General features: G+C 35.0%; 2 protein-coding genes across 7 annotated transcripts; one reads left to right on the top strand and one right to left on the bottom strand.

Moving 5' to 3' along the window:
* The first annotated feature begins 3,937 nt into the window (after positions 1-3,937).
* On the top strand, positions 3,938-5,331 carry LOC132058502 (F-box/FBD/LRR-repeat protein At1g13570-like). Of its 2 annotated transcripts, XM_059450985.1 has the most exons (2): positions 3,938-4,558; positions 4,937-5,330. In XM_059450985.1, exons 1-2 carry the CDS (start codon positions 3,980-3,982, stop codon positions 5,270-5,272), a joined length of 915 nt encoding a protein of 304 aa, XP_059306968.1. In that variant the 5' UTR covers positions 3,938-3,979; the 3' UTR covers positions 5,273-5,330. The 2 variants fall into 2 exon arrangements, with proteins under 2 accessions (XP_059306968.1, XP_059306966.1); XM_059450983.1 differs by having other exon boundaries at positions 3,938-5,331.
* Positions 5,332-12,229: 6,898 nt separating this feature from the next.
* Positions 12,230-25,765, bottom strand: LOC132057190 (serine/threonine-protein kinase AFC1). 5 transcript variants are annotated; one of them, XM_059449667.1, is made up of 13 exons: positions 25,484-25,765; positions 21,909-22,080; positions 20,632-20,658; positions 19,932-20,085; positions 19,798-19,846; positions 19,568-19,682; positions 19,261-19,352; positions 17,316-17,472; positions 17,172-17,236; positions 15,961-16,058; positions 15,768-15,873; positions 14,947-15,086; positions 12,230-12,788 (listed from the first exon to the last, which is right to left on the bottom strand). In XM_059449667.1, the coding sequence occupies exons 1-13, from the start codon at positions 25,604-25,606 to the stop codon at positions 12,737-12,739; spliced, it is 1,350 nt and encodes a 449-aa protein (XP_059305650.1). In that variant the 5' UTR covers positions 25,607-25,765; the 3' UTR covers positions 12,230-12,736. The 5 variants fall into 5 exon arrangements, with proteins under 5 accessions (XP_059305650.1, XP_059305652.1, XP_059305653.1 ...); XM_059449669.1 differs by having other exon boundaries at positions 12,230-12,804; positions 25,484-25,764; XM_059449670.1 differs by having other exon boundaries at positions 12,230-12,798; positions 25,484-25,764.
* Positions 25,766-25,978: the final 213 nt, after the last annotated feature.

Genomic DNA, 25,978 nt, shown 5'->3' with positions numbered 1-25,978 from the left:
AATGTTTGGCATCTCATGTACTTCATATTCTGCTTCTATGAAGTACTTCTTGGCTTTGAAGACCTTTTGCAACAATTAGGAAGATTGTTTAAGATGAAACTCCCGTATTTGTCTCCCTTTCCATAGTATATGTGAACCCATTCGACCCCCAACTTGTCTTTTTTCTTGCACAAATTCCACAACAGCTTTGCGATAGCTGCTTTGTTCCAAGTTAGCATATTAATTATGTTGAGCCCACCTGCTGTTTTAGGCCTACACAAACTTATTTCAGGCTATGAAAGCCCTTTTGATTGCTTCCAATAAATTAGTCACTTTCTTTGGTATAACAAATACTTGTGACCAGATGTTTGGATAGAGAAGAGGAAACTTTTGATGAGTTGGATTCTCCTTGCATAAGAAAGATATCTAGCTGACCATGTTGATCCCGTTTAACATTTTCTCTACCAATGGCTGACGTTGCAGAGCTGATACCATTCTTGTGCTCAGAGGTATCCCAAGATATCTAAATGGCATTTCTCCTTTAACAAACCCCGGGACATATAGAATCTGTTGCAATTGCAATGATTATTAATTGGCTGAAAATAATGGATTTATCCCTTCAACTTTGGGTGTGCGCGATACTATCTTCTGATCAAATTGTCTTAGAACAGCCTTAATGTGACGGTTTCCCATTGTTATTTTCTTTTCTTTGAAATTGAATACACCGCTATTTTCTGATCAAAATGTCTTAGAAGTTAGAACAGCCTTAATGTGACGGTTTAAATTGTTAGTTTCTTTTCATCCAAATTGAATGCACTGTTATTCCATCCCCGTTATCCATTAAGCCTGCTAGGAATAATTCTCGTTTTGCTGGATTATTGTCGTTGTAATCATATAAAGCTAATTTTCAAGAATTTTGTACTTGGCTATCTGGAATTTTTTCATATTTGTTAGTCCAGCACTAGTCTTCAATTTTGCTTGAAGTATAATAAGTGCACCCAAATAGTTCAACGGCTGTAGTTGTCGAACCATACCACATAGTTTTGGCAATACCATCGATACTATTGGAAAGAGAGGTTTTAATATTTGTCATACGCAATCCTTTGCATAGACGCTATAGCAGAGTGATGCAACTTAGAACTTATCCAAGGGGGAGAAGTAAAAATTCAGTGAAATTAGTTCCAGAAACCTTCCTCCAAAAACACACAAACTTGGATTCTGAGACAAGTGATCCATTCTATTTTTAACCCATCACAAGGAAATGATCACCACATCCTCCTCCCACTAGTTTGAACTTTGAAGTGTAAAAAAGACGCATTATAAAATAAGGCGATGCTCTATATATTCGTTAAAAAGATTCGCTAAATATGTACGAATTATAAATTTGGTATAATATATAGATAGACTTCTTAATTCGGACTCAACTGACAACTAAACACTCTAACTTTGAAAATGCACATTTAAGACACCTCAACTCGTCTTCAATTGTGTTGAACAAATTATATCTCAAAAAGAATATGTTTATTTGGTAATGTTAAACTTCAAATTGTGTGACCATTGAATGGTCTTGAAAAGCTTTAATTATTTGATTACATTATCGGTGACAAAACGTTCTCATGTTGTGAATTGTAACAGATTATTCATTTTCTCCATTATTCTTCTTAGTCATTAATCAAATGCCCTTTATTATCATTAACCTGCACATTTCCGTTGAAGCCAATTGATTTGACATTAATTCTCTTATGGACATTGCTTTGGCTATGAGATCTTATTCTGATCATGACTTGCCTTACCTATATATAGTGGTGGTCCTTTTCTTACTGGTAGATATCTCAAGATAAATTCTTCTTCTCATATTTGTGTGTGCTGGGTTTTCTTTAGAATAAATCTTTGTTAGATTCTGGCTCCTGATTTTGTATTAGAAGAGCTTGTTGAATCCTGGGGATACACCCATACCGGGTAAAATATTCTTAAGGACAGTGTCTTAATTGACATGCCTCAAGCTTTGAAGAATTGTTCATGATCAAATATTTTCCGTAAGATTTCCAACCCTTGTCAGCTGAACACTAGCTCCAACTTACATAGTGATCATCTAAACACCTACAAAATTTAAGTGTCACGTTTAGCATCGGTGTCTACGAGAAACAATGAAGACAAGTTGAGGTGTCTAGATGTGCATTCTCAAAGTTGGAGTGATTAGTTGCCAGTTGAAGCCAAGCTAAGGTGTCTATCTATCTATGCATTATTCCTATAAATTTTGAATCCAGTAAATCAAATACATGATAGTAGAATCTGCCTCTAGATTTTGTGCTTTATTTCATAGGAAAACTTAGACAATCATATACGCTAGGTAATAGATTTTTCTAACGCCCAAATCGGAAAAACAGTATTGGTTTTGGTTGGGGGGCATTATATATTCGTATTATAATTTCGATTTAACTTATTCATCAACCAATTAACAATCCCTAATAAATGTCTTAAGGGTGTGTAAACGTTAGAAGACAAATAATTTGGGACCGAATGCAGTAAACTAAAAAAAAAGAAAGAAATTGTAAGGTGTAAATACAAAATAAGAAGCATAGATTAAGAACGTAAAATGCAAAGAACTTTCATAAGATTTGTACGCTATCAAACGCCCATATTAAATTACTCTATATTTTATGCTTAATGCCTTTTTGGTCCCTCAAAAGAGCTGATTATACATTATATTTAAGATGCTCATACAACGGTCCATGGAGGCGATAAACCAACACTAGTTCTGCTATACATGTAACTTTGGTAGCATGTGACCAAAATCATTTGTAGTTTTTTCAATTTCAATTTGAGACTTCAAATCCAATACCTTTCTATGAGTAGTTGCATGGGTTGAAGAATACCAAAGAGTTGCCCAAAAAAAAAAAAAAAAAAAAAAAAAAAAGAAGACTCTTAAAAGGTCTACTTTGCTTGTTCATCATAGAGTTGTATTTAGGACTTGCAAAATGTGTACAAAAATGGTTTTTAAATGTGAAGGAGTTATGTTGTATATATAGTTCAAGAAAAGTGTGTAACATTAATTAACTGTTGGAGATATATATCCGTAAAGAATATTCCTATTTGGATTTGGTTTCCTAGTACTGGAGAGGAGTTGCATCCCTAGAGATAGACATCGCCTTCCACCGTTCTCCTCAAGGACTTGATCAAATCATATTTATTTATTCGCCTCATCCGTTACATTCATCAAATCGCAGGTTTTTCGTTTCTTTTCCTTGAAATCATATGAAGATTGCTCTGCAAAGTTAATTTTATCCGTTTCTTATTAGCCAGCCTTCCTTTTGATATTGGATCTAAAGATGTGCATCAAAAAAGCTGTAATTTTTTTAATCTATCAAATCTGTAATTACCGTTTTGTGTCAAAAGTAGTAGTTGTTGGATGCTTTAATTTTGTGTAACATACATCTCCGTGGCATGCAGGTACTTGTTAGAACAGATTCTATATTTGTTGTGATAAAATTGGGAATTGGTCTAATAGCAGTATTCTTTTGGCTCAGAGTTTATATAAGTAGGCGTTTGGCCATAGAAACCACAAAAAAAAAAAAAAAATCACTTTTTTTTTTTTTGGGGAATTTTTGAAGTTGGAGTTGGAGTTGTGTTTGACCATAGTTTTTGAAAATAATATTTGCTTATTGAACTTGAAGTTTTGTTTGAAATTTTTATGGCCAAACACCATAAAGTGAAAAAAGTGAAAAGAAATCCGGAAAAAAGTCAATAATTCTAATAGCAGTATTTTTTTTGAATCAGAGTTGATATAAGTATGTGAGAAACTACTAAAATGTTAAGTCTGAAGTCAGCCTCTGTTGTTTAAGAATTTATTCTAGCTTACGTTGCTTTTACTTAGATTCATTTCATTCCCCGTGGAATTATTGTGTTAGACATGAGTCATATGCAGCACGTTAAAGCATGTTTGTTAAAGCATGTTTATAGTCTGACTTGATTTTTTTCTTTCCAATATTCAGAACTCAAAATGGCAATGATGCGTTGTAAGCAACTTGAAGTTGAAGGGGACAAACTTGATAGACTTACCAATCTTCCCATCAATGTGCAACACCGGATTCAAGAAAGCTTGTCTATTGAGGAAGCCGCAAGAATGAGCGTTTTGTCTAGACCCTGGAGACATGTTTGGGCTTCAATCCCCAAGCTTGTATTTTCTCCCCATTTTTGCCAGAGCAAGCCATCAGATACATTAATAAACGTCATTAATACAATTCTCTTGCAGCACCATGGAGCCATTAAGACATTCCACCTGAATATTTCATCAATACCTTCTTCCCAGCACTCAGTTATCGATCAATGGATGTTTTTGTTGTCAAGAAATGGCGTCATGGATCTCACCCTTCAGAATCTAGACAATAAAGCTCCTTATAGATTGTCTTACCCTATGTACGGTGTGGAACTAGAAAGGTTGAGCCTGTCCAACTGCATTTTCAAGCCGCCATGCAGCTTTAGGGGTTTCCACAAGCTCAAAAAGCTTTCACTACTCAAAGTTGCCTTGGAAGACGTTGCAACCTCTTTCTTGTGGATGCCAAACCTTGTGTATCTGCTGGTTAGGGGGTGTAGTGGTTTTCCTAATTCGAAAATATATGCTCCAAAACTTTTGCAAATATTTTTCCTTATCTGGCGCACCAAACCCATTGAGTTGGGTCATTTCATGGACTGTCAGAAGCTGAAAACAGTTATACTTGCATCATCAAGAAACAATAAAGACAAAGTGATAAACTTGACCTATCTTCTCAACTGCTGGCCTGACGTTCTTCATTTTAATCTGGACAGTTACTACCTCAAGTCTTTTGCTACTGAATTAGAGAGGCTCCCCACATGCCTCAATAGCTTGAGGGCTCTCACTTTATTTGAGTTCGATTTTGATGATGATGATCAAATATTTTCTCTTCTAGGAATGCTTAAAAGTTCTCCCAATTTGGAGGACCTTCTATTTCTGTTGAGCTCGAAGAAGAATGGTGGCGTGGAAGTCAATGTAAATCATTTTGAAGGACCAGCTTGCAGGACACTAGGACTCAACAAGCTACAACAATTGAAAATAGATAACTTCCATGGTTCAAGAACCGAAATGCTCTTTGTAAGGTCTATACTTTCCTCTGCTCCTTTACTCCTGAAGACCATCATTAATGAAGACGCAGACAGTGTTCATGAAAGCCAACGCTTGAAGATCTCAAAGGAGTTGATGGGGTTTCCTCGGGCATCTCCTAAATTGGAAATAATATGTGAACAATCAGAAATGGACACGGATGTGCTTTATTGAGATGGCTGGATCCCCCTCTCTAACTCTTTCTTATCATCTAGACTCTTGTCTCTATAAATGACTAGTGTAGAGGATCCTGTATTATTTATCTTGAACTGCATGTTAGCCTTTGATATTTCCTTATCCAGGAAATTTAGTATGTGGTTCTTGTATTCAACTAACATTATTTGATAATAAGCTCCTTTGCTCATCTTTTCTATGCCCAGGAGAGGTAGTTGTGTATACTCTTACTCCCTATTTTAAGTCAAGAATTGGTCGATTTGCTTTTAATTTGAGCAAGATAATCATTTTACTAATTTCAAGAGATGACTGATTCAATGAAGCACAATTCTTAATGCATATATTGTAAAATCATAAAATAAAGGTAAAATTTGGCAAAAGTAATGGTAATTTTTGTGTTAAGTTACACTTCATTAATCGATGACGATTGCTATAACAACAATTTAAATCATTCTTCTAATTTAAAGATTATGTTACAAGTTTTCATGATGAGATAAGATGCAGGAGTGGAAGTAGATGCATCTGACTGTATCATTGATCCTTTCTTCCTCTCTAGCAGCGACAACTTCCTCTTGGAATCTCTTCCAATCAGTTTACACAATAGTGGAGCTGATAGATGTTGTGTTTTCTGATGGCAGTTTCTTTGAAGCACACAAGGATGTGGGATTGTGGCCTAGTGGTGATTGAAGTGGGTTGTGTACCCTGAGATCTGAGGTTCAGATCTCAATGGTGGCAAAAACACTAGGTAATTTCTTCCCATTTGTCCAAATTTTGGTGGATAATTTATCCGGTACCTATGCTTGTGGGAGGCAGCTGGTACACCCTTGTTCGAGGTGTGTGCAAGTTGGTTCGAACACCATGGTTGTTAAAAAAATGGTAGTTATTTTGTGGAAGTATGGGTTCTTGTTATGTAATCCTTCAACTTTCATAAACATAGAGAATTTGAAGGATTTCCATTATTTATATTGTGATTGAGGCACTCAATGCAAAATTGTTGAAGGATTGCATTTTTCGTGTAGTATATCCCGAGCTTATGCACGCAGAGAGAACTGGTGTAAATAACAAAATATTTACACTAGTTTTGTATTTTTGAAGACAAAAGCCAGTATCAAAAAATAAATTATTAATGATTTGGGGATTATGCTTTTAATTCTGCTTTTTATTAACAAGTATAGTGAATCTTTTTCTTCTATATGTAGCAACCAAAAATCAACATTGCATATTCAAGGTAGGGAACATACTTGAGCCGGATTCTGTGATGTGATTTATTTCCTTGTGATTTCGAATTGTGTTTTTTTTTTCCAAGGTACCCATATTTTCCTGTTGTGTGCTTGACGTCAAAGGTACACTGATGAGTGATGACATTGAGGTTATGTTTCCTTCTCTTGAATTTTTGGTTGGTTGGTTGGTATATTCATGGCAGTATCATTCATCCATGAGCATGAAAAAGATGTAAGTAGTACTCTAACGTGTATTCAATAACTGGTGGTTTTTTGTTATCATACCAAAAGAGTTCTGAAGCCCTACTCTATTGACCAGATAACTTTGATCTTGCTGTTGCATTGATTGATTGGGTATTTGGATAGGTCACTATAGATCCAGAAGTGATGATTAACTTTAAGAAGAGTTGAGATACCTGGTAGCTATTTGGTGTTTCTAATGTTGGGTTTTCTGAAAATATTATGTTTACCTAATCATTTTTATTTATCTCGGTTAGAATGGAACAAGCTTCCTTATGGTAAGTTCCCTGAATTGGAACTAAGCCTTAAAGGCTTTGTATTTAAATCAATATATTACTATTGTATTGGAACTTTCATTTTCTTCTTGATGGATATAGGATCTGATTGTCGTTTGTCGTTTGTCATTTTTTTCTATGTTCCTTTTTTTCTTAGGACAAAACATCTTTGGGGTGTTATAGATACATCCAGTTAATTTCTAAAAATTTAAATGATTCTTTTGGATTGAATTTTCCGTGATTTTAAGGTTCTAATATATGACCGTGAGAAACACTTTTACATTCTCTGTTTTGGATTTCTATCACTGCTTAAATACTTCCAACTTCTTACTTGGATCAATGTAATATAAATTCTATCTAATAAATTGAAAACACTAAAAGTGTTTGAGATATCAATTTGCAAATCATTTATACTAATTCTCAGTTTACTTCCTCTTTTTGTTCTCTATATATTCATTGGTGGAGTCCTTTTTAACTCTTTATTACACTATCAGTGTTCGAAGCTAAATATTAGAGTACTCAATGAAATGTGAGGTATTTCACGATCAACCTCCTTAGGCCCTCCTCCAAATAAAACATAGACTTTGAAAATCTCTAGCAGTATAGAAATTTGCCTCGATGTCCATGTTCAAGGAAGAGGTCTCAGGAAATGCCGTAGTCCTCTGCTGCTGCTCAACACAATGCCTTGAGGCTCATCACTGGTATCTGTTTGTCTTGCACTACTGCTTCTAATCCTATCAATGTATTGTGGGATGATTTACATGTTGCTTTGTTGGTTTTTGCATTAGTTAGCTAAGCTAGTTGTTGATTTTGTATCACAGTGCATGGCTGTTGTTAGTCATAGATCTGTCCTTTACTTCTGGAAATAGGTGGTCAGCATCTATTTGGTTTTGTAACTATCACTTTTGGTATGAACTAAATTGTTTATTTACCAAAAAAAGAAAAAGAGCAAATGTTTTCCCGCTGACTCTGACAGTCAACCAGCGTGTGCTCATTCAGTGTATGAAGGAGAAAGTCCAATGACCAAGGACAACAACTTTCTTGGTAAATTTGAGCTCAAGAATATTCTACTAGCACCAGGAAGGGTGCCACAGATCAATGTCAAACGTGCCAGCAGAGGACAACATCGTTGGTGTCAAGAACAAGATCGTTATTACAAATTACAAAAGTGTATCCAATCATACAACATACATGAGTGAATATTTCATTCCAAAATGCATGTAAATAATGTCCAGGAATTAGCATATGTTGCTAATCTTACTATGTAAATAATATCAGCAACTAGGATACAATGTCGCCTTATCTTATTTCACAATATTAGGCCCGTGCTGGCGCGGCCATACACACCTAGTTCAATAGATAAAATGGACCATTATTTCTAAATGGAGTTAATCATGTTCCAATGAGTATTCCTTCTTAGTTCCTCACATAAATGCTCGTCCTAAGAAGTTGGGAAGCCAAATTGGCAAAGATGACAAAAACTTCCTCCAAACGTCTAACCAATATAAACCACAAAACTGCATCCATCTATTTAAAGAAATAACTCAACCAAAAAAGTCATTTGTTGTTGATTGAACGTTTCATTGTACCGCAGTCTTGTCTCGTGACAAAATTATGACTTAAGAAAAAGATATTTCCCTGAAATTTTTGTAGACTTAGATGACACTCGAAAGTTTTGTCTGTCTCAAGAATTATATTTGCACAACTTTTAAAAATAGGAATAAAATCTGATTGGTAACCTAGATAAGAAACATTTATGTAAAATCCACACATCGCCGCCCCCACCCCCTCTTTTTTTAATCACGTTTCTTGACTCTACAACTTGAAATAGAGTATTTCAATAGAATATATGGAAAAATTAAATCTGACTGCCTGGCTTATTACCATTAATAATAATTCGATTTATTAATGTATCACTTTCTCCCTCTAAATGCAATTTAAAAAAAAAAAAAAAAAAAATTCTTCATTAGGTAGGGATGTGAAGAAAATTTACCCTTCTTGACACAAAGTATAACCGATAATATTTAAATGCTCAAACAAAATCTGGTGTTAGAATAACTTTGTTTTTTAGTTAAAAGTCTATAAAGGAGGAAACCCCGGCTCAGCCAACTAGAAGGCCACTACAATTTGAACTTGTAAACTTCAATTCCACGTATTGCCTCTAGAGTCTAGACGACCAGCTCGTACCGTTTCTTTTTCTTTTTTATCATTTGAATTACTCTTAAAATATAAAATAAAATAACAAGATCAAATAAAATTTCACAGCGTGAATTACACCTTTCTGTTTTTCAGTGGTGTAGGTTTGGTTCTACACTTTTTAAGAAAGGTGTGAGTTCAGTTCTCCGCCTTATTGTCCACTCCCTTATTCTCCTTCTCATTTTCCCGATGTTATATTAAAAAAATTCTTTAAAACCTAATTTTACTAAATTAGCATACTACATTAAAAATTATGTTTTTTTCGATATCAATGGTGTTCAATCTTAATTTATGCGCACTTATAATCGTTCAATTGTACATGTTACCTCCCACGAGTACAAATACTGAATAACTCGGCTACCTAGACTTAATTAGAAAGAAAAATAAAAGGACACGGAAAAATTAGTCCTAGACCTTTCACCTTTGAACAAATTAGATCCCAGAGTAAGAAGGCATATGCATAAAAGAAACTTGATTAGTATCCAAAAATAGTAAAGATCATTAGCCAAAAGACCTTCATATCGTTGACGTTTGAGCATCCTAATATTGTTTTCATGATGTATGAAACTGAAATTAGAGTAGAACTAATAGTCAAATTTCCATTGAATCTAACAATGGCACTTTCAATAGATAAAGGGACCGTTATTATTGTTTCAAAATGGATTAATCAAATCCAATCATTATTCGTCGTTAATCTCGCACATAAATGCTGGTCCTAGAAGTTAAGAAGCCAAATTGGTAAAGATGACAAAATCTTTCTCTAAACCTTCTACCTAATATAAACCACAAAATCTGCATCAACCTGTTCAAAAACTTAGACCGAACAAATCATTTGTGGTTCATTGAGCGTAACATTATATCGCTAACACGTGAAAATTATGAGCCTAACTTTTAACTTACCGATTGTTTAAAGCTTTTACATGATCAAAATCATTTGAACACCAATTGTACTTAGTTATCCAATTGTTATGTTACTAACCCCATTCCCCCCCCCCCCACCCCCCGCTTCCCAAAAAAGAAAAAAAAGGGTAAACAACGGGTTGGGAGTAATCAAATTACGCGTTCAATCGTATCTTACACCAAACTGTGGAAAAAAAAATACATCTAATTTTTATAAAAAGGAAAACTAAGAAGCAACGACACGCGATTCTAAATTTGGTGGATAATTAGCCGGTCTCTCTGTCTTAATTAGCCGGTCTCTCTGTCTTTCTTTGAAGCCGATTTTACATGTGCTAATGTTCAGCTTTTATCTAGTGCTGACAAACATCATCCTACCTCCATTGCATCACGATTTTGTGTTTTGTCAATGTATTAACTGATAGCAATGGAACGTATGGGAAAAGACTTTCGTGGCAAAACCAATTGTTTGTAGTTCAATAAAAATTAGAATCACCTTCAATCAAGGAGGTTTCAATAACAAGATCAAAGAAAATCTCACATCACAAATTAATTCTTTCTGTTTTTTAGTGATGTGGGTTCGTTTCTACACCTTTCAAATTTTTGGTACTCAAAGTCTTATTCTCCACCTTGAAGTCATCTTCCCCATTCTCATCCCGTTTTGCCCTATATTATAATTAAAAGAATTATTTGAAACCTAATTGTATCAAATTATCGTACTACAACATATACTCCCTCTGTTTCAATTTATGTGAACCCACTAATATTTGGAGAGTTTACGAGGTGGTTCTTTAACCATGTTTTTCTTACATTTTTTCAAAATTATTTGAATTATACATTATCATGATTTATAGTATTTTTTATATAGTTTTCAAATATATAAATTTTAGCTTTACAAACTTGAAATATTTATGTCAAAATTTTCGGTCAAAGTTATAAAGTTTGACCCTCGTACACCGAAGAGGTTCACATAAATTGAAACAGAGGGAATATTATTTTTTCTCCAATAATGGCGTTCAACCTAACTAATTGGCACCTCAATCATTCAATTGTACCTCCCACTAACACAAGTATCGAATAACCGAATAACTCTGCTACCACCTAGACTTAAGTTTGTCAATAAGATCACCATACACAATTGATTTAATTGAGAAAAATGAAAGGGCACGGAAAAATTAGCCCTGCACCTTTGAAGAAATAACATCCTGAGTAAGAAGGCATATTTGTGGAAGAAACTAGACTAGCATCCAAAATTAGTCCAGATCATTTGCCCAAAAAAATTCATATCATTGACGTTTGAGCATCCTGCTATCTTTTTCAAGAAGATGTATGAGACTGAAATTAGAGTTGAACTAAGAGTCAAATTTCCATTGACGCTAACATTAAGAGTCAAATTTCCATTGACGCTAACATTAGCGTTTTCAATAGATAAATTGACCGTTGTTATTATTTCGAAATGGAATAATCAAACCCCAATCATTATTTGTCCTTCATCTCTCACATAAATGATCATCTCTCACATAAATGATGGTCCTTAAAAGTTAAAGGCAAACTGGTTAAGATGTCGAAATCGTTCTCTAAACCTTGTAACCAATATAAACCACAAATTTTGCATCAATATGGTCAAAATCATTATGAGCCCGTTTGGATTGGCTTACAAGTTAGTCAAACCAGCTTATAAGTCATTGTTAACCTAATTAAGTGTTCGGTAAAAATAAAAAGCATCTTAAATTAAGTTAAAAAATACTTAAAATAAATCAAAACCAAGAAGTTGCTCAACCCTAACATTTTTTTCTTTGGGGCTTCAAAGCCATTTTGATTTAACCACCAAACTTTACCCTTTTATCCCTTGTATTTTCTATTAATTTCAATCCTTACTTCTAAAAACCCTTTAAGCACTTTTATCCAAATACGCTTATTTATAAAATAACTTTCAGCACTTAAAAATACTTAAGCACTTATGCTTAAAAGTCAGTTTTTTCCAGCTAATCCAACGGGGCTCTATATCACTTATTTTGTGGTGTGTCAAAATTATGAGCCTATCTTCAGTCTACCGATAGCTTGAAAAATTTACATGATAAAAAATTAGTTGAACACCAATTGCACTTGGTTATCCAATCTTATGTTACTAACCAGAAAATGGTACATAAAATGTTGAGCATAATCAAATCATGCATTCAATCGTATCTTACACCAAACAGTGAAAAAAAACATCTAGTTTTCAAAAAAAGGAAAACCAAGAAGCAGTAACGCGATAAACCCGGTGGATAACGAGACCGTCCCTCTACCTTTCTTGGTAGGATTTCACCAAGTAGCCAATTTTCAATATGATAAAATTTACTTTTCGCCAATTTTGACAAACGTCATTCCTCCTCCATTGCCTAGCAATTGTGCTTTGTCAAAGTACCGACGGAGAGCAATGCAACCTATGGGTAGAGACAATTGACTTCGTGGCAAAATCTAATTCATCAATAAAAATTAGATTCACCTTCACTCAAGGAGGTTTCAAAGGCCGGCTTTGAAATAGCACGATTTAATAGGAAGGCCAACGACACATTAACTCAAACACAGCTATACATTAAACACTTGGTAGTTTTCAGTTGTCTTAAATAGCGGTTCTCCAAGCTGCTATCTGTTCACTTGCACCCCTTTCTCCATTGAAATACCAGACTTCTGTTTTTAGTGGATCTGAAACCGACTATAACTGATGCCGGTTGAGTAATGCTCGAGAAAGACACATTTACTCAACCCCAGATAAAGTAAAATCACATGCATTACGTATCTAGAGTTTCAAACCAGTACAAATACAAAAGAACTCTAAAGAGAGCAAGATCTCGTTCCCACAGCTTTTGCCTTGTCAATTTGTGACAGCAATAGAAAAGAAAGAAAAACACATGGAAAATTTAGTAGGGAATGAAAGGTTGGTAACTCAAAAGTTGAAAGAGTGACACACTTTTGCTAAAGGAGGCCAACTACTAAATCTCTTTGGCACTAACAAAGATGGGAATTGGGATTATTATGATAGATCACCAAAAGGCAGCTTATAATACTCCAATCTTTGTTGCTTGGACCCTTCAAAAATGCCGCTGGGTGCGTGTCGAGAGTCCTCCAAGAGTAGTGCAGTTTTGAAGGATCCGACACGAGTGTGGTAGCATTTATGAAGAGTCGGAGCAATATAGATTCCATTAGGTATACAACATTACTCTTGCCAGCAATTACAGCTCAAAAAGGATGCAATGAGAGCATATTAGGTTAGATATTGCAGTGAACCATCACAAAAACTTGAGAAAATGGAAAGTTCAACCGGCAATGTCTCTGCTACAATTTGAGCCTTGTCATCACTCCAACACTTAACGGCTATTTTATACATACTGTACAGACTGTATACACGCACCAGAGAGGAATCAACAAGATGGTGCTTGCTGTTACGGAGGCCAATGTTTAGGCTTTTACAAAGAACATTATCTAAAGTTTTATCTAAGTGTTGTCCTTAGAAAAGATTTTGCTCAAGATTTTGCTCAGTTACAACAATCAAAGAGCACTAATCAACCATTCAAACTGCCTCCAGATGCATTGCATAGGGGATAACATTTATATCCAGGAAACTAAATGTCAATGAGCACTGGCAGACCCAGCTATGTAGCTCTGGGTTCGGCCCAAGACAGTGGTGTTCAGCCGGAAATATGAAGATATTAAACTAAAAGTAAGTAAAAGAACAGGATACGAACCCATAGCATTACGTAAATAAGTGGTTTGATAGTAAAATCCTTGAGACCAGAGGTTAACCACATGTTAGATGTTGCAACGAGTCTCACAACTCACAAGCTACATTCCTTTATATAGTTTTTGGTAGCTCCAACCATTAGTAGAAAACAAGATGTGCAAATCCTGGATCAGTCACTATCAACCGCTACACCACCATCCTCCAAAAACAAGATTCCCAAACCATTGTGCTCAAAAAACAAAAAAGAAAAACACGAAGATTCCCAAGCTGTAAAAGAGGATATAAAGGTAATGTGGTAAGGGGTAGTTGTTTCCTTTTTAAAGAAACAAATATTTATAAGGAATAGGCCATAGTGTGTTTCATTTTAAAAACTCAAGGAAAGAGATAACAAAATAAGAGATTAATGAAACTTAAGGAAGAAAGCAACTGAACAAGCTGTAAGCTGAAAGATAAACACATGGTTATTCCAAGTGTATTAATTTCGTTAATGTGAACTTATTTAAAACTGCCAAAAGAAATGCAAAATTTAGCATTCCCAATGAATTACGTAACTCCAGGAAGTAAAAAAACTCCACCTTACTTTACACTTCAATCACTTTAAGATCCAACATCTACAGAATTTCTGCACTGCTGGTCCAACTACTCACCGAAATTTAACAAGAGAGAGTACTATCTAGATCGGGAAAGTAAAACGGCACCTTCTTGACCATTTTCAATCACTTCCGCAATCCAACATCTACTAAATTCATAACAGCACTCAGGCCCACCTACTCACCCACTCACGAGTATTAAGCAATATTTCAACACTTGTCTAAATAATCCACCAACATTAATTTCATATTATCACGCCATTAAAATAAAAGCTGACAAAAGAAGTAACACAACACAAGGACATGCATACTGGAAATATGACACGCGAATTCCTTACTTGATCTTCTATCTTCTTCTGTAGTATTTGCTTTTTGTTTCATTATCTTCCTTTCTTTTTTTTTTTTGGTTGGGGGGGGAGGGGGTGGTTAGGAGGAGGAGGAGGGTATTTCATTATAAGGACCCATTCACACATCATTTTAACTGAAACACAGATGAAAATAAAAGGTTGTCAATTACATTGAATAACCACACCTTCTCAGATCTCTACTGAAGAAGGGGTGACGTAATGCTTCTCTAGCTTTCAGCCGTTCTGTTGGGTCATAACAAAGCATCCCTTGCAAAAGATCAATGAGATCTCCAGCAGAGTGATCCACGTGCTGCATTATCAGGTTCTGAAATATGATAGAGATAATATAACAACTAATAAAAACAATTCAATTAATGGAAAGGGGTTTAAAGAAAAAACAGAATATTAAAGCTCCAACGCACTCATAGATCAATTATCCGTTTGGCAAATTTGGCTACATACTCAGAAATTAATGAATGAACCAACTAATTCTCAAGGATATAAACTAATGGATCAGTACCGCTAACAAATTACAATATCCAATCATGCATTTCTTTTAGTCAAAACTATTCAACAATGTACAGGGAGTTGGGAAGCTTTTCGTATCAAGATATCACTCATATTACCCAAATTCAACATTTCCCTTGTAGAACAGAGAAACCTAATCAAACGATCGTACAAAAGGCCGAGCGTGAAAAAAAGAACACCAGAAAACATGAAAAGGTATTATTCACAGCATTCATACTATATCTTTTCAAACTACCAACTCAAAGGTATAAACATATATATATATTTGTCAATGCAGTTGCTAAAAGCTAGGGAAAACCAAAAACAAAAGAAAAAAAGATAAATGAGTGAGATACATCCTACATACTAAAAGCAAAATTCACACATCTGCACTTGTGCTCGTTGAGAAGTTTATCGCAACAAGGCCTCATGAAAATTCTCACAGGATTTAAAACAGAAAGATTTGCACCACTGGCTATAGCTTAGACTCAGGAATTACCGGGAGACGAGGCAATTTCCAGACAGCCCTCATACTTTCACTTGAAGTTGTGCGTTCTGGCCAATCCAACCTTGCACCCCTTCTAAAATATTTCTCAGCACGGCGGCTACAAAAAAATGAGGCAAATAAAACTTGTTCTATTTGATGAAATAACATAAACAACCAATAAAACCAAAAGCAACAAAAATCTTACTCAGCTCTCACAGCCATGTGCTGAGGAAGAGGCCCTAGCACCTTTTCCATCATCGCAAGATGCTCCAAGTTCTCATGTGTTTGGAAAAGAGCCTCACCCTATATATGCATTGAGGTTTTGGGGGCTCATAAGTGAAAGTCAGAAAATCAAATGTCACAGAGCAATCATATCAGAGCCCGGGTAAAGTGCAACTTTTGAAAGCAAAACCACAAATAAATATTAATAGCTTACAGTGCAACAAACAGAAGTGTGGACTCCATGGCAAGAATGTTTGGCAAAGGAAAAGATACCTAGACCTAAATTAGACCCGAGATCACAGGAATAAAGCGATTCCAAGAAAGAAGGATTTAACTCCTCCGCTGGCATGCGAAATGAGAATCCTTCCTTTAGAAAGAGAAACAAGAGTTCATGTCAAGCATTATTGTCGTCACACCCAGTCTTTTTCAAATAATTTACCACATTTTCAAACAATGCTCATTATATTTGTTTTGAGAAAGAACAAGGGATGCTCATTATATTCATGCAGTTGGACCCAAAATCTTCTAAAATATTAATAGGAAAAGGAAGTTAACTAATCCAATTAAATGCAGAAACCATGTAACAGATGATGAACATTTTTTCAATGTCTAACCGAACGGTCCGAACCTTTTTCGGAAAGCACCTGTGCATCACTGGATCATGACAGCCTTCTCAAACAAAAAAAGATAAGCCTATTGATCATCATGGAGCACACATTCAGGGGTTACAGGTCGAAAGGATGATTTGACCATGGATTTTCGTTGAGTATATCCACTGTATTCAACAGGTCTAGGGTAGTTCACAGAAACCACTGTAAAACTGTGTCATAACAATTTTCTCCAGTCATACCTCATTGGGTACTCGTTAATGCTAAATAATCACTTCATAACCCTCGGTCTTGGGGTTTTAGGTGTATTATGGACAAAATAGCATTAGGAGCTATGGTCGTGTATTGTCTTGCCATTTAAGACGATTAGGACAGATCAGAGGGCATAATAGTCCTAGCCTCAAACTTCACGTAACTAAGTTTGGTAGTAGTAGGTGAAGAAGATCATGATAAATATCCCAGCTTTTCAATAACATAGATGCTCTACTTAGGAGCAAAAAGAAAAAAGAGAACAAGAAAACCATAACAAACAAGATAACTAACAAACAAGGATGTAAAATCATACACATAATTAACTCTCACTTACAGAGCAAAGCTCAACAAGTATGCAACCTACACTCCACATATCACAGGGATAGTTCCATCCAAGACCTATAAAACAGCATAAGACAAACTAAAAGACTGACAAGATGCAACTTAAAGATGCAAATCTGAAAGAGATAGAAGCTACCTAAAATAACCTCTGGAGCACGGTAATGGCGTGTAGACACCACATAAGTATGATCCTGATGTTCAAATGTAGTACTGCCGAAGTCAATGAGCTTAATAGCACTTGACTTGGGTACATTCTTGAAGTAGGAACCATCTTTTGCAGGTCGCAGCAGGAACTTCATAGCAGGCAAGAAGGGGAAAATGACATCAGTGGTAAACACTTTTCATGTTGCAGAAAGCGGAGAAATCAAAAAATAATCACGACCTAGGCGATATGCCATTTCAGAAACAAAGGACATGCTATTTTTTTTCCCGAAAAAGAAGGTAATAATGATAACACGCTAATGTTATACAATCTCTGAGCTAGATCCTGGTTTCTACTTCCTAACCAACCAAGTAGATGGAACCATTGGTAAGTTTACAATACATACAAAGGCAGTTCGTATGAAAAAATTGAGCAGAAGGATAGAAGAACAAAAACAAACTTGCTCGATCTCCTGTTTCAGAGCTAAAACAAGAAAAACTGACAAAGCAGAGAAAATGTTACTTCAATAAAGTATTCTACTTTCTTTTTCGGGTTATTCCAAAAGAATAACACTATCTTCTTCTTCTTCTTTTTTTTTTTTTTTTTTGATGACATGGGAACCCGCAGCCGCTACCCTTTGGGTGCGCACAAGGTAAACCCAGCTCCTGTGCAATAGCTCGCAAACCACACAGGAGAGATAATCCGCACTAGACAAGCCCCATGCAACGAGCTCGAATCAGAAGGCAAATCCCCTGTTGTTGTAGGCAGAGGTTTCGAACCTGAGACCTTCATTATGAAAGCCCCATGATCAACCAACTGAGCCATCCTTGCGGGTAGAATAACACTATCTTAAAAGATCAACATTTTCTCCCTGTTCTTTAATACTTTTCACTGTCCCAAAAAAGGCTAAATGGCAGCACTTCTATACACCACATTTGACTCTCCATTATAAACCGCAGACTCTTACATCAATGCAGGTGCTCATAGTAAAAAACAAAAAAAAAAAAAAAGGAGGAAATTGGATGGAATACTAGGTTAAAGATGTCCATTTACCTCCCTACCTCATATTTAATCTTACGCTTTATTACTTTTACAATCTGAACCGATCAAGCGGGTGCATAAAATATGTATCATGTATTCCTGTCATGACATTAGGCAACAAGGTAGTGCTGTTTAATCTGTTTAAACGCTGAAGAGCACAGTGAAGTCAGAGACACTTTGATTATTTTAATCTTTTGTTCTTATTCCCTCATTCTAAATGGATGACTTAGTTTAACTAGGCTGAGTAAAAGCTTCAATAGATTATCATTGTAGCAGACTAGATTAGAGTTAGACCTTCAAAGAGCAAAGTGAAAAATTTGTCACACCAAAAACAAGACAATAATATTCAGTATCTTTTTACAAGAGCTGAAGTTATTTAAGGCAAAATTTTGTATTACAAGAAATGGCTCTATTTACTGACAACAAAAGGGGTCAGAAAAGCAGCACAGCTGCTGATGATATATAAAATCTGTTATTTTTATATTTAAAAAAAAAAAAAAAAAAAAGAGGAGCCAGAAAAGTAACTTGAAATGAAGAAAATCCATTGCTAAAATTTGGAAAATAACCATCCTATTTTGAAAGAGTAAGCATTAGCTTTTACATGGTCCAGGAGAGAAACCATAGGCGCAATGCAGATAGACTAAACACTACCAAGACATCTCTCTCCCTATCCCCTACATGTGCCAATTATTGAGAGAGAGAGACTAATAAAGCCAAAGAATAAGAAGAAAATGCCCAGAAAACTTCAGTTTGCATTGTCTACGTTGATAGAAAGGCCAAAATGCTAATCCACATGTTGTTCTTTAGCAAACCTGATTACACAAATATTGAGTTGATTCTCATAATCACAATGCTATTGACAAGCAATTTCAATAAGACATAGTATATGATGGATTACCTTGTACTCTGGAACTTTGACATACTCTGATGAAACGAGGAGAATATTTTCTGGCTTCAGATCAGTGTGAATCAGTCGCATATCATGCATAACTGCAAGAAGAAATAGGAATGAGCAAACTGCTAGAGTTTATGGACATCAATATTCCTAGAATAAATATTCGCAAGCATATAAGTAGAGATGCTCCCTTGCTCCGAAAGTAATCATATGTGCAACATAAAATCCAACTTAAAATGGTAACACGATCTGAGCCTCATAAAGCTTCTGAAAATTAACAGAAAAGTCTGGTAAAGATTAGTTCACACACATGCTACAGACTCCAAAAGTTGTCTTCCAAACTCCCGTACAAGATCAATGGGAAATGAACGATAGCTGTTTTTGCGAAGAAAATCGTATAAGCTTGGACCAAGCTTCTCAAAAACCTGTTAAGACCAATTAAATCCATTCTCAAGTTTTTACACCCAGAATTATCATACAAGAAGGAGCTTAGCTGCCCCTCCAAATCCAATCAAATCATAAGCACTAATATTTACTTACAATACATATATGATTACGATAGTCAAACCAATTCCTTATTTGCACACAACTGCAAGAATAAAAGGAAGTGGTACTAGAATCACTTCAATTTCAGCTGTCAGTAAAGGAACACAAAAGGAAACAATAATTCCTACCGTTTGCCACCAAGATCATGCCTGACAAGTTTCTGTAGGACATCTATCTCAATCATTGCTGCTTCTCGATATTTATGTATTGAACGAACAACTTTAATTGCCACAAGTTCCTTCGTTTCGTTGTCGAGGCATTCAAGGACTCGCCCAAAAGTCCCTGCAATTAGGTACCAAATAGATACAGCTAAATAAATGAACTAAAATATGTTCCACATGAGAAGTGCAAGAAGTGCACTATTAGAACTTAGAAGCTTCTCAAGAATTAATTTAATATTTCTGTATCATTTGGGCAATCTGTCAATAGACACTACCAAAAGTACCAACCTTGATAAGCGGACACGTAGTCATGATCTGTCAATGCTCAGTGAAACTGAATAGAAAAATACTGAGTAACAAAGATCACAGGCCATTTCTTTTTTTAACCATCTTTTAACTCACTAAATGGAAAAACAGCAGGAAAAAACGACAAAAACATGTGACCATTTAGCCAAGATATCAAGAGAAAAGCGGTTTGGCAAAATGATCTTAAGCAGGCTAGCAGGAAAAGAAAAGGATTTATTCAAACATAATTAAGATTGCTTCAATAACAGAAAGTACAACGACATTATATGTGTATAAAACAAAATAACCACCCCCTCCCCAAAACATAGAAAGAAAAGGACGCAAGATTCAGGAAAGGAAAAAAGAGAGGGGAATAACTAACCTTCCCCCATTTTGCTGAGTATCCTATCTGCAAATACAGCAAGGAGTGGATTAGGAAAGAGAAGCAAATGTTACGAACATAACTCTTTACAGGATAATCATTTTGGTGCAGTTGCATGTGATCATCCCGCTAATTGTAGATGTCAGTTCACTATGCCGATTGCCAAATCTAGGTTAAGGTGATAATTGGAAAGATAATTGGAAAGAAACTGTGCCATCCTGTATTTACTCTGATAGAAAAGAATTGTGATGATGGTACTTGAACAAAAAATATCCAAAACACAGGTATAATAACCCTCAAGAGGATAGTCAATTAATTTTCACGGGACTGTGTTACTATGCCCTAAAGTATACTTAGTATCTCAGTTGTGGATAAGCCGCATCATACAAATAATGGAGAGAATGATGACCTCAATACTTCATCATTTTGGACTAGAGCATATTCGATAAAAATCACCAGGGAACAAAACTAGGCCCCACAGAAAGCCAAGAATTCTCGCTCTGCCAGAACAGAAATTGGGATGATTTCTTTTATCAGTAAAAAGAAAAAAATTCTAGTAACCAGTTGGTACAAAAAAAATTCTAGTAACCAGTTGGTACCTTATATCCTTGGCCAAGGCTAATTCAACTTTGCAAGCTCATATCATAGTTTGCAGCATTACAACTCACATTCACTTATAAGAGCATATCTCCATTCTCTTAAGACACTTACACAAGGACATCTAGAATGATTAGTACTACTTGAAATACTGCTAGCTTGTGCAATTTGTCAAGTGCTAGAATCAAGTTAAAAAATACAATTTAGATGCTAAGATTCTAAATCTTTTTTAATAACCACAAAATCATCGAAGGCCAGTGGCACACGGTTCAAAACATGGTGGATAATGGAGCCGCCCCTCTATAACTCTTCCCCACCTAAATACCATGCTTTTATTTGTGGTACGGTTCGAACCCGTGATGTGCTATTAACCAAAACATCACAATCGTGCTCTTACCAATAGACACTAGACCAAAGCCCGAATACTAAGATCATAACTCATTTGATAGAAGGGAAAGTAAGATGTAGATCTTAGGTACGAATAGTCAAAATCTAATGCAACTTCTAATAAAAAAAAAATAGAAAAGCCTCTTTATTGTTTATAAATAATAGAAGGCCTTTTCAACATGGAAAGACAGAATCACTTGCCCGACTGTAACACATTAGAAATCCTGTTACACTTGCAATGTGGAGTTACCAATAGAAATAAAATAATTTACGAGAACAAAAAGGCAACTTACAGCGAGAAGTTAAGTTCTCCCCAATGGAAAACACATAGTGGCCATCTTTATCATCCGGTCTCCGAGGAGGGGATCCATTATGAGGGATCCCTTTGTAATATATTGAAGAATAAGCATAATTCAGCCCTGCTCCATTTCCAAATTCTTGCCCATAGTATATTGTTGGAAGAACCTAAATTTTATAAAAATATTATATTCCGTTCCTTCCCAATGCCTTTTTCTCAAAAGACATAATTCAGAGATTTCACTTATAGCATATCAAATGATACCGCATATTTATTGACTGATTTGGACTACATCATGATTTGCAACACTATGTCTATAGCATATGAACACCTTACTCCTATCCTATGTGTGATGATAGGAAATGATACGAGCATGATATTTAGCAGGCAAACAGAAAGGCACAGAATTGACATTCCAAATGGTATCTCCCCAGCACTTACCCTTGACAGATAAGCGAGTAATGTTATTACTTATTAAATGCTCAATGAGATACAAGAACATGAAACCTCAAATGCTTGATGAGATATAGGAATATAATGACTGCATCCTGTTCCAGAATATTGAGACTTGCTAACTGATACACTCATCAAAAAAGAAATTTAAGAGACTCATCAAGAAAAATTGCTAGTTGATACAAGTGCCAAACTTTCCAGACCAAAACGCATGCCATGGAAATCTCTAACATTGTTAATTTGCGATGGCAATAGGATAAAAGATACTACTAATTTCCAGAAAGCAACACCATATAACACATCTTATAGGTCTCCTTCTATCAGTAGATGGCCAGCCATTTTTCCAACACATTCTTCTATACGCTTGGTAACAATTTTGCCAAAGCTCCATTGATAGCCTCAAACATTCCATCTACGTTTAACATTCAAGTATGCATGCTACCTCTAAATGCCTCAAGTGCGTTCAAAATGAAGATAACTCATAATAGACCATTCATTTCCAATTACCATGTAAGGTCTTTCTGGACTTTCAGAAATTTTAAGGATTAATTCAAGTTTCCAACGAGAAGGAAAAGAAAAAACCAAACATATTCTATGGAAAAGCATTTTTTTCTCAAACAGATATTCACGCATAACTAAAAGCTAATGAACATTTAGTATCGCCACTGTATCATTTCCTGAGATTTATTTTCATCCTTTTTCCCAAGGAGACTAAGAGCCTGTTTGGATTGGCTTATTTTAGGTGCTTCTAAGCCAAAATAGCTTTTAAGCACTTTTCTAATGTTTGGGTGATAAAAAAGTGCTTTTAAGCACTTGTTTTAAATCAAAATAACAAAAATAAGCCAAAAGCCATAACTTAGGACTCCTAACTTATGGCTTATGCTATATAAGCCATAAGTTATAAGCCCATCCAAACAGACTATATAAGCCATAAGTTAGAAGCCCATCCAAACAGACTCTAATTTGCAAGCCTTATCAGTGTCAAAAGTGACAATAGTTTCCAGTCCCTTATGTAGACACGGGAAGAGGACAAGGACAAGCTGACATCAGTTTCTCAAAACATAGGAGCTTACATGGTAAAGATTCCAAAAGCATACATTTATTCTACTGCAACTATATAGACATACATAGCCTTTCAGAGACAACTTTTGGAAAATAACTTTTGATTTTTGGTCTTTGAAACAATTTTTTTCTTTTCTGATCAAGTAATTTTTGGTCTTTGAAACAAAATTCTCCCACAGTAGTTAAGGTTCCTGAAAAGAACACAAGCAGCCAACCACTAACCAATAGCTCCACCTAAACATGGTTTTTAAGGGTTTCATTCATTTATTTTCCGTTTTGAACAAATTTTCTTGACTCAGTTTTCTAAAACAAATTTTAGACACTCACTCTATAAGACATCTGGAAATGCATAGTTACCTTCATCCCATACAACAAAATTCTATTTACCTATAAAGTAAAAAAGCCAGTAGTAGCGCAAAAATCAACTAAAAAACGTATCAGTGCCCAAACTGTAGTCAAAGTTCGAGACATGGAGGATGTTGTCATAATAAATAACCCTTTCAAGCAAATTTGCCTCAAAATATAAACTTTATGCCAACTACCATTTTACGAAAACAACCTTGTTTTCTCCCATAAAACTCCATATTGAGTTCTGATCCTTATTCCCGTTAAGAAGTTTGACTTCGGACGCAATCCTAGTCTAAAAACTACCTCAAGTCCCGTAATTTTTTTTTATTCTTTTTTTGGAATAAGCTACTCAAGACCCATAATTTTTAGCACCCTTTTAATGGCAAGAATGAACTGCCTTACTAAACAACCTACATCTTCTCATAAAGAAGGTACTTCAAATTCAAGCTTCTAGGCCTAACGTGGCTTTTATCAACATTCTTGATGAACGTTAATGTCTAGCTCATCTTTCACAAGTACCCCTCCAGCTACCTTATGATTCTCACATTACAAATTTCAGTTCCAACTCAAAACAAATGAACTCTGAATTCACATGTTATACCAATGGGTTAATAGCATTTTTGTTCCCTAAATTATAGATATACTCTGATTTTGATAAGCACATTTAACCTTCACTTAATCGAAATGTGTGTTTTTAGTCCTTTCATGTAAGAAGTATGTCGTACTTGAACTACTTTTAGAACTATATTACCCTCAAATATGGAGTAACAGTACAAGCTTAATTAACATAATAAATTGGGCAGTTAAGTGGCGAAGCGACTAATAATTATGGTAAATTTGTTAATATTCACAAGCAAAGGGATCAAAGGTGCAGATTTCTATTAATTGAAGGTTAAATGTGCTTAGACAGATATTACAAGGATCAAAATTAGAATTTATCAATAAACAAACTTCAAAATGCAACAATTCATGTAGCTGAAACTGAGCCCTAGCTGATACAAACAAACTTCACAAAATAAAATACCAGCACAAACTAATACTACTACATTTTTAACTAATTTTCAATTCTTTTTCAAATGAACTCCAAATTCACATATTTTAGCAATTTTCTTGACATAAACAAACTTCAAAAGTGGCAAAGCGACTAATAACTGTGGTAAATTTGTGAATATTCACAAGCAAACGGATCAAAAATGCACTTTTCTATTAATTGAAGGTTAAATGCGCTTAGTCAGATATTACAAGGATCAAAATCAGAATTTTCAATAATAGAGGCACCAAAAATGCTGCTATTAACATAAACAAACTTCAAAAGTGGCGGAGCGACTAATAACTATGGTAAATTTGTGAATATTCACAAGCAAAAGCATCAAAAGTGCACATTTCTGTTAATTGAAGGTTAAATGCGCTTAGTCAGATATTACAAGGATCAAAATTAGAATTTATCAATTATAGAGGCACCAAAAATGCTATTAACATATACAAACTTCAAAATGCATCAATTCATTTAGCTAAAGTTAAGTCCTAGTTGATAAAAAAAAAAAAAACTTCACAAATCTTCACATAATAAAACACAATAAATAAAATTCAAAATGCAATAATTCAAAATTGAGGCCTAGTTGGTACAAATTACAAACGAACTTCACATAATCAAAACACAATTAAAACAAAATACATATTTAAGTAAATAATTTTCAAATAAAATACCTTAGGAATTGGAGGTTGAATAATTGGTGGTCCCACATCCCATGTTAAACGAGGTCGTTTTCGAGGTCGCTTGTTGTCAATATTTCTCCTTTGAGAAAATTCCATTAATGGTTGAATCTCCATATATAATCACCAAAAAACAAATTATAATTGAAATATTTGATGGATTTTATTCGAAAATTTAACGGTTCGAAAACCCTATGGATTGTAACAGATCTTTGAAATGAAATGAGAGAGAAAAGTAACCATGGTTAGTTAGTTAATCATTAACCTTAGTTAGAGGTAGAGTTGGGCTTACGGGTTTGTTTAGTTGACCCGACTTTGCCCGGCATGTACTCATGAAGGGCTTAAATCCATGAGGATTTTAAAAAATTTAGGGCAAGTTAAATATTTTGTCAATCGATCAAAAATAATTACACTCGCTTCCCAAATTCAGTATTATTTTGTATCAAAAAGTATATTAATATATGATTACATAAAATATGCATTTGATGG

This window comes from Lycium ferocissimum, chromosome 5 (genome assembly GCF_029784015.1).
Source record: "Lycium ferocissimum isolate CSIRO_LF1 chromosome 5, AGI_CSIRO_Lferr_CH_V1, whole genome shotgun sequence".
Taxonomy (NCBI): Eukaryota; Viridiplantae; Streptophyta; class Magnoliopsida; order Solanales; family Solanaceae; genus Lycium; species Lycium ferocissimum.
The sequence above is the reverse complement of the archived record's forward strand: the minus strand, read 5'-3'. Positions and strand labels throughout refer to the sequence as shown.